This window comes from Larus michahellis, chromosome 25, assembly GCF_964199755.1.
Source record: "Larus michahellis chromosome 25, bLarMic1.1, whole genome shotgun sequence".
Lineage (NCBI taxonomy): Eukaryota > Metazoa > Chordata > Aves > Charadriiformes > Laridae > Larus > Larus michahellis.
The window spans coordinates 2,581,891-2,592,901 of record NC_133920.1 but is presented as its reverse complement, the minus strand read 5'-3'; the positions used below and the strand labels follow the sequence as shown (position 1 = coordinate 2,592,901).

The window sequence follows — 11,011 nt, the reverse complement described above, 5'->3', positions numbered from 1 at the left end:
TCCCCAAGGACAGGAGTGGGGGGGATGTTCTGAGGGACAAGGATATGGGGACACTGAGAGCACTGCTGTCCCCAGGGAGGGGCTGTGGGACACTGGGCGTGCTGAGTTGCCACTGGGGATATTTTTAACAGTGCTGAGAAGTGGATTTTCTTAGGAGCCTAAAGGTATCTGCAACTGCTTCAGCTTCAGTATTTAAAAAAATAAAAAAGATAAAAAAGCCTGAAAGAAGGGTGTGGGTGATTTAGGGGTGGGAGCTGGCGGTTTCGGTCCTTTCTTGGCTTTAATCTTGGTTTTCAATTCTTTCAGCTTAAAAAGCGCCATCCTTGAGTTTGTTTAAACCTCTCCCACTCCACCGGGACAAATGGCATGCTGGCAGCAGAGAGGGGAACCCCCACGAGAGCCCGTGGGCCGAATTCACAGCATTTTGACTCAAAACCAGCTCCGTTGCCTCTTGCAAAGCACCGGAGCCCCAAAGGCATGAAAGGCCAGCCCGGGGAGAAGTTTGGCCTCGACTTCCCCTAAATTTGGGATCGAAAAAGGGGAAATTGGACAAAAGGAGGAAGCAGCTTGCCCCAAGAGCAGGGGAACCGGAGTGAGGGATGTTCAGCTTTTGGCTGTGTTTGTTTTGACAAGGGTCCCTGTGTGAAATTCATCTGAAAGTGGACAAAGTTGAAGTCACTCCTAAGTTCTAAGTTTCGTTTTCTCTGAAAGCCAGCCCAGGGGACGCCTGGTTCCAAGCCCTGAGGGCATTTGGGTAAGAAACAGAATTTTCCGGAGAAGGAATAAAGGAAATAGTGCCCCTCAAAAATAGGATTTTCACAATTTGAAGTTTCTCATGTTAAAAATGCAAGGAATTATCACAAAAACGCTGAACAAAATGCTAAAGAATTCCCCAAAATTTAGCTTTGTTTTTTTTTATTTTTAGGTGCTCGCCTCGGAGAATGCTGTTTTGGCATGAAGCCTCCAAAAGCCACTTCCTTGGGCAGGTGTCAGCCTCTTTTGAGGAAAGCGAAGTGTGTTTTTTTTAACCAATTCTTCTAAAAAATCAACAGGAAAGCGGCTGTGGCACGTGGCGAGGGGCAACCCAAGCGCATCGGCCGCTCCAAAGCTCCTGAGTGCGCAGATTTTTTTACTTTTCTTCCCCCCCCGCCCTGGGAAATTAGAATTATGAAACGCCAGCATTTCCTTCCCCCCCCACCCGCCTCAGGATGAGATGACGCGTCTTCCCCACCACATAAATCGGGGCGATATCGAGAGAGGGAAAAGAAAAAGGATCAGAGATGTCACAAAGCGAAGGTGCCATTGGCACCTACGAGAAATGGGATTTCGCCGAGGGGACGGAGTTGGAGAAGCGAGAGCCCAGAAAAGCACCTAAAGGAGGTATCAGGGCGAGGGAGCGGCTTTGGGGATCCAGAGACATGAAACTAGAGGGTTTCAGCTCTTTAAATCGTTTTTTTCTCCGAAGTTAAAGCCAAGTTTTGACGCTTGGTTCCTCTGTTGGGTCACAGTGTAGGAAAAAGAGGTTTGAACGCGGACAACAGGGTGGTGGAGCCACTCGAGAGGTTGTTTCTGGGGGGATTCCTCCTCTTTGTGCTCTTTTTGAAGAAAATATCTGGAGGGGGTGGGAATTATTTGGGGTTGCTTCACCCCATTTCACTCCTGGCAATGTCGTCTGTCCTAGCCTTGTCTCCGGAGAGAGCCGTCGCGCTGCTCTACGTGCTTCTGGCCCTTGCCTTCGTGCTCTTCACCACTCTCACCATTGTCAGTCTCCAGAGAGGTGAGTCTGCCATGTTTCCCTCGCTCCCCTCACCAAGCGCGGGCACAATTTGGGGGAAAACACTAGAAGATGGAGCAAAAAGTGGCTCTGAGTTAGGACTGAAGGCCATTTTGCACCCTGTGAGCTCTCCGGGGATGGATCCAGAGTGAAGGTGGCTGCTCTCTTCCTCTCCTTCAGTATCCGCGGCATGGAAGGCGTTGGAACAAGCCCGGATGCGGAGTGAGAACAGCCACGCGATGGCCTGGCGTAACCTCTCGGAGGTCCAACGCACCCTCGGTACAACATTTCCCCCCAAAATAGTTCCCTGGCACCCACCGCACCCTCAATACCTGCACAGATTTCCCCCCTGGTGCTTCCCAGCGTACTTTTTCCAGCAAAAAAAATAAACCAAAACCACTTTCCATCAGGACAGAGACGGTCAAGACATGTTTTGAGCTTTTTCCTCCTATTTTCCTCTTAGATGAACAGTTCTCTGGCAAGCTCAAGGCGATTCATGGCCAACTACTGAACGGTATGCTGAGGAAAAGGTGGTTTTGGGGAAAATCAGGGAAAAATCCTGAATACCAGGTGCAGGCAGGGGCAAAACGGGGTCAAAAGCAAAGGTTTTCCTCCTTCCAGTGTCACAAGAAGTGGAGAACATGCGGTGGAAGATGACGCGGTGCCAAGCGGAGTGCGGGAAGGAGCTGTCGGATCGCCTCCGCGTCCTGGGTGAGCGCATGATTTTGATGGAAAACCCATTAAATTCAGTCTTTCTTGATTCCCAAAACATGTGATAGCGGGCGGATGCTCTAGAGATTCCTAGAATGCGCACTGGGAGCACACGAAGCCAATCTTAATGAGCTTGAGATATCATTAGGGAAAAAAATCCCTTTCTCAGCCTGTCCGTAAATACGATAAAAAGCTCATTTAACGAAAGGGCTTTGAGGTTTTATGCCTGAATTTTAAAGAATGGTAACTCGCACCAGGAAAAAACACCCATTGAAAGCCACAGTGTTAATTGGGACGGAGAGGAAAAGGGGAAGGGAGACAAAAATGGGGGTTTTTAGGTCTTTGCGGCAGCTGTTTTACCTTTTTATTCTCTCGCTGGCAGAGGAAAGGGGCGCGCCGGAGCCAGTGCTGCGGCAGCTGGCAGAGGTGAAGCAGGAGCAGAACCGCACATTGGCGCTGCTCAATGCGGCGCTGGAGGAGGCGCGCAACCTCTCAGGTGAGGGACTGAGCCCCTTGTTGCCCCCCTTCGCTCATCCACACATTTTCCTTTGATTTTTTTTTTTTTCCCCGATGCCCTGTTTTTCCCTCAGAAATTCTCTGCACGAGATGTCCAGCCGGCTGGCAGCAGTTTGCCAAAACCTGTTATTTCTTCTCCTCGGCCGCCATGCATTGGCTGGCAGCTAAAGAACACTGCACCCGCTTCAACGCCCAGCTGGCCGTCGTCAACACCGAGCAGGAAAATGTAAGCTGAAAAATCCCTTAAAAAGTTTAAAAAAAACCACTCCCAAATTCCATGAGTTTTGAGGAATATTAGACTCCAGTTCCACAAATGGAAAGCTAAGCATGGACGACTCAACACTGCCCGCGGATGGCACGGGGGGGAAAAGTACAACCGGTTGAGGTTTCAGCTTGGCTCTGAAGTGATTTGGCCAAATTGTGTGAATTTTTCCTCAAAAGACTGGCGTGATTTAAGGGTTTTTTGCCGGGGGGGGGTAGCCCAGGGAAACAGTTGCCCCTCCGGCGACTGCGTGACACCGAGGGGCTCCCTGGGGATACGAGAGGTTCTCACCTGGCTCCACAGCGATCCCGCCCCGCCGTCATCTAGGAATGACAGAATTTGGTTAGAAATTATTAAAACTATTTAGAAATTTACAGAAATTACAGAACAAACTACAGCAATAGAACCCAAAGGGTGCACGAAGTGGCATTCTACCCCAATTTAGAGAATCCCGGCCTCCCATGTAGGAGGCTGCTGTCCCCGATCTGGCTTTTAAAGCTCTTTTTAAAAGCTTTTCCCTCCAGATATTAGAAATTTCAGCACTTTTGTCCATTTCCTACAGGAAACGTTGCATTTTTTTGTCAAGCTTATGACACATCACAGTTGTCCCCTGCAAGGGATGGGCTCCCCAATGTCACTGACTGCTGGCGCCACTGAATCCCTTTGCCGCCGCCTTCCACTTCCCCTCCTGACGCTGCTTTTTTTTTTTTTGTCCCCTTTTTTTTTTTTTAAAATCTTTCCCCCTGTTTGCAGAAATTTCTGGCAAATCACATCATGGAGAACCGAGTGTTCTGGCTGGGCCTCACCGACATGGACAAAGAAAGCAACTGGCAATGGGTGGACGGCAGCTCCCTCGCTCTCACGTACGTTTTCAGCCTCATCAGAGGGTAAATTACCCCCAAAAAATCAGTTTTGTTCCCCCTTAGCCCCTTTTTCACCCAAAAAATGGCACCGCGCCCTCATTAGTGCACCCATCCACTCTGGTTTAGTGCTTAAGAAGCACGGAAATAAGTTTCGTGCTGCTGTGGCACTTGAAAATGCCAAGTGGAGGGAAACGTAAGAGGAGCTACCCGGCTGCAGGCAAGATTTTGGCTTTTTTTCCCCAAAATTCGCTTTGGTTTTGGGGCTGAATACCCAGGTGTGAATGCGCACAGAGCGTTGGTTCCCCCCCAGCTCAGTCAGTTCCCGACCGAGATCCCGCAGCCGGAGTCAAAGGGATTCTTTCTAATGGATCTCCTCATTCTTGGGATTTTGGGGGAAAAACACCGTGATCAAAGCGGAGATATTTTCCTGCATTAAATGGGGGGAAAATGGGAAAAATCACTAAAATTGCGTTGTTGAATTAAACGGGGGGAGAAGGGTTTTTTTGGGGGGCCCTCCCCAGGAGATGCTGCGGGGCTGGTGCGTGCTCTGCCTGACTTCCCCCTACTTAAAAAAAAAACAAACAAACCCAAATGCAACAAATTCCCAAAATGAGTTTTCCACCCAAAACGATGTACCCCCCCCCGCAGGTTCTGGAACAGCGGTGAACCCAATGACGCAGGCCACCAAGGCGAGGACTGCGCCACCATCCTCCCCAATGGCTACTGGAACGACATTCCCTGTGCCATGCCCAGGACCTGGATCTGTGAGCGGAGCTGCTAGCGGCTTAAAAATGGGGGGGTAAAAGCAAAAAAAAAAAAAAAAAAAGAGGGGGGGCAAAACCAAGCACAGGGTGAAAACACGAGGTTTTGGGCCAGGGGGAACGTTGTCCAACAATGGGCTCCGCAGCTTCCTAAAAGCGGGATGCGCTGCTTGGAAGTTGCACAACGCTGTGGCCGAGGGGGTTAAACAATTTGAAGGGGTCGTTTTGGGGGGAGTCTTTAAGAGATTTTTGGGGGTGTTTGTTAACATTTTGCGAACCTGTTGCGATGAGGCTCGACGTATCACTTGCCGGTTAATCAGGAAAAACAAAACCAATAAATAAAGCACTTTGATTGTGACTTGAACCAAAACTCCCATAAATCCAGCTGACGCGGCACCGAGGGGGGTGGGTGCACACCTTTTTTTTCCCAGGGTTTAGGTAAAAAAATACCAAAAAAAGGGAAGAGAGAGCAGTGAAAACGAGGCGTGAATGTGTTTTTTGGGGCGCGTATGCAAATCTCCAACTCGGGGGTGCTGAAGCATGACGCCTGTTTTGCCGAAAGGGTCACATTGCCGGATTCCCCTCCCGGCATGGTTCCGCTGGCAGATTTGGGATTTTACCAGCGTGGTGTTTAACACCTGTAGGTACCAGGTGGTTTAGCTAAAATCTATGGTTTTATCTAAAATCCCTAAAAAAAACCCAAACCCTCAAATCCTTGGAGGAGCTGCCGTTAAATCCCGCCTTAAATCCCACCTTTGGCATCACCGTTTCTCCCCCAAACCCAAGCCCCTCATGCCCTAAATGTGCCAAATTCACCAAATCCACTGGAACAGGTGAATTTTTTTTTAATTTTTGCCAAGGGATGAGGGCAGTTTCACCCCTCGTTTCGCCGCCCATTTGCATGTCACCGCCGGTGCCGGCGCTGAGAAGGAACCGAAACCTCGGGGCCGAACCGCCGGCCAAAATGGGGTGCTGGAGGCGGCGAGGGGTGTGCCGGGACGCGTGCCGAGGGGTTTAGCTCCTCACTGGGCGCCTGCGCGGCTACTTGCCCCGGGGCAAGCATGGCCCGGCAGGAGACCTACGGCAACTGGTTGGGTCCCCCAGCACCCACCAAGCGGCTGGTGAGACAAGCAGGTAAAATCTGGGGAGATTCCCCGCTTTCCGTGTGTCCTTGACGTGTGTTTTTTGGGGCCGGGAGGGTGTTGGCGACGAAGCATCGTTGTGGTACGGAGGGTGGCAAAACACTTTTGGGGCGCTCGGAGTGACGCGGGTCCCACTTTGTGCTCAAGAAGTCCCGAAACGTCCAGGTTTGGCCACCGTTTCAGGTGTAAACTCCACGCCGGGCCTTAAAAAAAAAAAACATCGGCAACTTCCTCGCAGGCGGCAAAGAAGCACCAACTGGTGGTTTTGAGTATCCTCCCCCTTTTCCTCAAAGCTCTTTTCCTTTCTTTGGCAGGAATTTACTCCGTCGCTGGGAAAATGACACCCGTGGGTGACTTCAGACCGGGTAAATCAGCATATTTTTTTTTTCACCTTTTCAGGCTTTTTTGTAGCTCTGATGGAAAGCAGAACTGCCCGTGGTGCCTCCCCGAGGCTGAACTGGGCTTTATTTTCAGCTCGGTCGGTCAAATGTGGCATTTCTTTCCAGATATGGTTCCTTTTGTGGAACGCAATCAAATAGACCCAAAAATATCCCGGAAGTCCACGCTGGGCGGGGATTGAGAGGGGAATTAATCGCTCCGTCCTCCCTCGGAGATGGTGTTTGCAACTTTCCCCACTCAAATTCATCCCTTCCTGCCGCAAAGCACTTCAAATTTCAAGCAGAATTGCTTAGATTTGCAGCTGAGGGGAGGACCCGGCTCTGAAAGATGTTATAAAACTCTATAAAAGTGATAAAATCAATATATATTGAGAAAAGGGTGTAAAAACCTTGCTGCGGGTGTACCCAAGGGGAAAGGGAAATCGCGTTTTTCACGCTTTCTGAAGGATTGAGCCGATCATTAACACCTGGGATTCCCAGTGGGTTAACAGGCCTGATTTTCACCCATTTTTTCCCTCTGGCGTAGCATCCCCGGACAGCTTCGAGGACGATTATGACGACGTCTCCCTGTCGGAGTCGGATCGTGGCCACAAATCGCCGGTGCCCAACGAAGATCTGCAGAGCCAGAGGAGCAAAGCAGGCACAGGTAGCACACCTTTGCCGTCAAGGACCTCCGTGGAGCAGGATTTGGCCCTAAAATACCCCAAAAACATCCCCCCCCCCCGTGACTCTTTTCCTTCCTCCCAACAGGGGTTTACATCCTGGCAGGGAAACCGGCATCTCCAAATCCTTCCCAGAAGGGTGAGTCACACTCGACCGATGCCGTTATTCCGCAGTGGAGGCCTCAGCTGGATCCAGACCCAGAAAGCTGGGATTTCTCCCTGATTTCTTCTCTGCAGGTGACCCGGAACCCGCAGGTGACAGGGGACAGAGCCGCAGGATGACGTCGGTGGCCATCCTCTATGTCCTGGTAGCCCTCAGCTTTGTCGCATGGGTGCTGCTCTTCACCTTGGCCATGATGAAGCGTGAGCATCCCCGGAAGGGTCCCCGTCAGGCTGGGAAGCAGCAAATTTGGTTAAAACATCCCCCAAAAAAAGCATTTTCAATGTTAAAAATATATTATATATAAAATATACTGTATATTATATATAATTATATAGTTCTCTACAATAACATGATGCTTTAAGTGTCCGTCCATGTGAGAACCGCAGCTAAAGCCCGTCTGTTGTCACGATTTGGTGGTTTAATTCCACGTGTGAATTTGAGTTTGGTTTTAATTCCACACGTGAATGGGAATTTTTGAGTTTTAGCACAAAATTGCCCCCCCGCCCCGGCCCCGGGTACTGCCTCCTCCTGCCTGCACCAGCACCACTCCCTATTTGCTCCAGGGTGTAAATCCAGAGGAAATCCTCTCTGGAATTCCCCACTCAGCCCTAAAACGCCAGAAATTGGGCAAATTTGGAATCTGCTCCGGAATTCCCCACTCCACCTAAAAAAACCCACATAAATTGGGCAAATTTAGATGCCGCTGGCGATTCCTTGGTACGATCCAGCAGTGTTTTCTCTTTCGTTTTTGTTTCAGAGATGGAAATTATGGAGGAATTGAAGCTCTTGAGGTCGAACTGCTCGGAGAATGAAGCCAACGGTAGGACCCAAATCCCTGCGGTGACACTTTTTTTTTCAGCATTTGGCTCTTTTCTGGCACCGGTTTTGCCCGTTTGATGTGAATTAAGGAAAAATTGAATTGTCTTTTCAAGCGGCTCCTCATTCTGCTCCATCTCGTAGTAAATCAATGCTGGTTTTAACTGATTTGTTTCTGATTTCCACTGGGAATTACGCTGGGGTAAGCAATGTAGAACCGGATGGCCGACTAAGCTCGTGCCCCAATCCTGAAGGAATTAGCCCCAAAAGGGTGTAAATAGGAGCAAATAATGGGATTTATCCTGAGTAGGATCTTAGCGGGGGAAAAAAACACCCCGTTATCTCTCTTAAAGGAAGGGAAGGACGTAAATCCAACAGAAAATCCCGCAAAAATCAAATATGATGTGCAAAAATCCTTAACGGCTGCCAAATGAGTGATGAATTACATGAGATTTGGGCGATATCGCAGCAAAATGTCACCTAAAGAGGAAAAAAAATCCACCACATGGCAATGCAGGACATTTTTGCAGGAAAATGAGATTTCTATGTGTGGAAAAGTAATAAATCCCGGGGGTGGGAAATTCAAGATTTGGGTAAAATGAAGGGGGGAAAAGGAGAAAAAAAATATTGGAGGGGGGGTTGTTTACTTCGTTGCCCTCCCCACAGTGTGGCAGGAGCTGTTGGAGACGCGCCGGCACCAGACGCGGATGCGGACTGGGATGCACAAATACTACAAGGAATTGCAGGATATGGCAGGTAAAAAAATCCGCGGATCTCTGTCTCCGTCGTCACGCGCCGGGAGAGAAACCTGATCTCTGCTCAAAAAGAGCACAGCAATGGGAAATCTGGGTGACTTACACCAATTTTGAGATGCCACCTTCATGAGGGCACCGTGGAGGTTTTGTCGGCTGAGAAAAATTGATTTATGGTTTGTTTTTTTTCCCGGTTTTGGGGGGTTTTTTTGGTCCTTTTCAGCGCTGATTTGTAGATCTGTCCACGACGACAAGAAGTGCTCGGCTGGTTGGAAGATCTTCGAGAAAAGCTGTTATTCCTTCTCGACGGAGACCATGAGCTGGTCGGACGCGCGGGAGATCTGCATCGACCAAGGCGCTCACCTCGTCATCGTCAACTCCGAGCTGGAACAGGTCAGTCGGCCGCTCCCGAGCAAAAAGCCAACCAATTTCTCAGCCCCAAAATACCCTTTTTTTTTTTTTTTTTTTTTTTTAAATTCCCATCGCAGCAACCACAGGAACTCTAAAACCTTCTTTTTTTGGCTCAAAATAACCAAAATTTGCTATGGGGCTCATGAGATTTAGAGGTGGAGAACAGTGACGAGGATCAAGCCGAGTTCAGTTGACCATGACTTCTTGTTTTAAGGAAAAAAGTGCTAAAAACGGAGGAGAAAAAAAAAAAAAAAAGCTCAAAATCTCCTTTCCGGAGTGCTGTGTACGTACTTTTTTAAAATATACCCAAATTATTCACTGTTTACCAAAAAAACACCACTCGGATATGGCCAGCGATGACCTCAAAAGCCTCGAGACGCTCCATAATCCACAGGAATTATTATTTTGGGAGTGTTTTAACCAAATTCTGCCTTTTTTTTTTTTTTTGTAGAATTTCCTGAAGGACAATATTAGGAGCGGCACGTACTGGCTGGGGGTGACAGATCAAGCGGTAGAAGGCACTTGGGTCTGGACTAACGGCGAACGGGGGAATTTGAGGTAAAAATTCCTCCAAAACCAGGAAAATAATCCTAAAATAAATGGGAAGAGAAGAAGTTGGCCCACCAAAACTTTGTTTTTTGTTAGTTTTACGCAATTTGAAGGGTTTATGGTGGAAAAATGCTGTTGTCAGAGCGGTTTCTTGCTGGTGGTAAAAAAAAAAATTGAGATTTTTAGTGGTTTTCTTCCCTCAAACTACAAATTCCACCTCTTCCTGAGAGCTCCGCTGCCGCAGGGCTTGTTTTTATTTTTTAATAATTTTTTTTCCTTTTCCTTTTTCTCCCTCTTTTTCTCCTTTTTTCTCCAGCTACTGGAACACGTGGAAGGAAAACAAGGACAAGGACCAGAAGGACTGCGGCACCATCGGGCCCAGCGGCGTCTGGAACGACGAGCGGTGTTCCCACTCCAACCACTGGATTTGCGAAAAATCCTGGAATTGCTGATGTCAGCATTATTTTTTTCCCTCCCATTTCCAGGCAATTTCCATTAAAAAAAAAAAAAAAGGTACACTTCAAACTTCCTGCTGGGGAACCGGATGAACTCACGCAGCTCTGGGGGGATCCGGAGGCTCCACGCTCCCATTTTTTCTCATTAATGACATGGAAATCCTTAAAAAAATGTCAATAAAATCCCTACCACCCCAAAACTTGCCAAAAAAGGGGATTTTCAGTTAAAATAACCACTTTAAAAAGGGTAAAAGCCCACTCACCAGCACAAACCCGTTTCTCGGCATCGCTGAATTTCACCTTTTTCTCCCCAGTTCTGCTGCCACACCACGGTTTCTCCTTAACTCTCAGAAAAGACAATTTTAGTAAAATCCTCTTTTTTTCTCCCCATTTTTAAAAGACTTTTTTTCCATATTTATCCTCCCTCCCCCATCTCCAGCCCCCCGTCTCTCCCACAGATAATAAAAACCCCAAACCCCCAGTTTTGCTCACTTTTACATCTCTTAATTCAGCACATTTTCACCCAATAAAACTTAGGGTTTTTTCCCCTAAAAAAATACAACGTGAGCATTTTGGTCTCTTTTTGACCCAAAAATAAATAAAACGGCCCCTTCAGCCCCATCCCGATGGCTGAAAAATTGTGGTATCAAAGAAATTCTGTTAAAATTGTTAAATTCTGTGTGAAAACAGAATCACAGAATTCGGTGAGATTTTAACGCTCGGGTTTTTTTTTTTTTCCAAGAGTTCTAAGCTAAAAGTCGAGGTTTTGGGGGCAT

The 11,011-nt window shown here is 48.2% G+C and overlaps 2 protein-coding genes across 4 annotated transcripts; both read left to right on the top strand.

The window, feature by feature from the left end:
- The first annotated feature begins 1,061 nt into the window (after nucleotides 1-1,061).
- Nucleotides 1,062-5,253, top strand: LOC141734791 (C-type lectin domain family 4 member E-like). Of its 3 annotated transcripts, XM_074566967.1 has the most exons (9): nucleotides 1,062-1,380; nucleotides 1,682-1,777; nucleotides 1,955-2,053; nucleotides 2,238-2,288; nucleotides 2,396-2,485; nucleotides 2,868-2,981; nucleotides 3,076-3,227; nucleotides 4,017-4,126; nucleotides 4,775-5,253. In XM_074566967.1, exons 1-9 carry the CDS (start codon nucleotides 1,281-1,283, stop codon nucleotides 4,905-4,907), a joined length of 945 nt encoding a protein of 314 aa, XP_074423068.1. In that variant the 5' UTR covers nucleotides 1,062-1,280; the 3' UTR covers nucleotides 4,908-5,253. The 3 variants fall into 3 exon arrangements, with proteins under 3 accessions (XP_074423068.1, XP_074423069.1, XP_074423070.1); XM_074566968.1 differs by lacking the exon at nucleotides 1,955-2,053 and having other exon boundaries at nucleotides 4,775-5,249; XM_074566969.1 differs by lacking the exons at nucleotides 1,955-2,053; nucleotides 2,238-2,288.
- Nucleotides 5,254-5,778: 525 nt separating this feature from the next.
- LOC141734790 (hepatic lectin-like) lies at nucleotides 5,779-10,785 on the top strand. The gene is made up of 10 exons (XM_074566966.1): nucleotides 5,779-6,021; nucleotides 6,344-6,394; nucleotides 6,954-7,073; nucleotides 7,178-7,228; nucleotides 7,327-7,452; nucleotides 8,010-8,072; nucleotides 8,735-8,824; nucleotides 9,044-9,213; nucleotides 9,683-9,789; nucleotides 10,097-10,785. The coding sequence occupies exons 1-10, from the start codon at nucleotides 5,949-5,951 to the stop codon at nucleotides 10,230-10,232; spliced, it is 987 nt and encodes a 328-aa protein (XP_074423067.1). The 5' UTR covers nucleotides 5,779-5,948; the 3' UTR covers nucleotides 10,233-10,785.
- The last annotated feature ends 226 nt before the right edge of the window (nucleotides 10,786-11,011 follow it).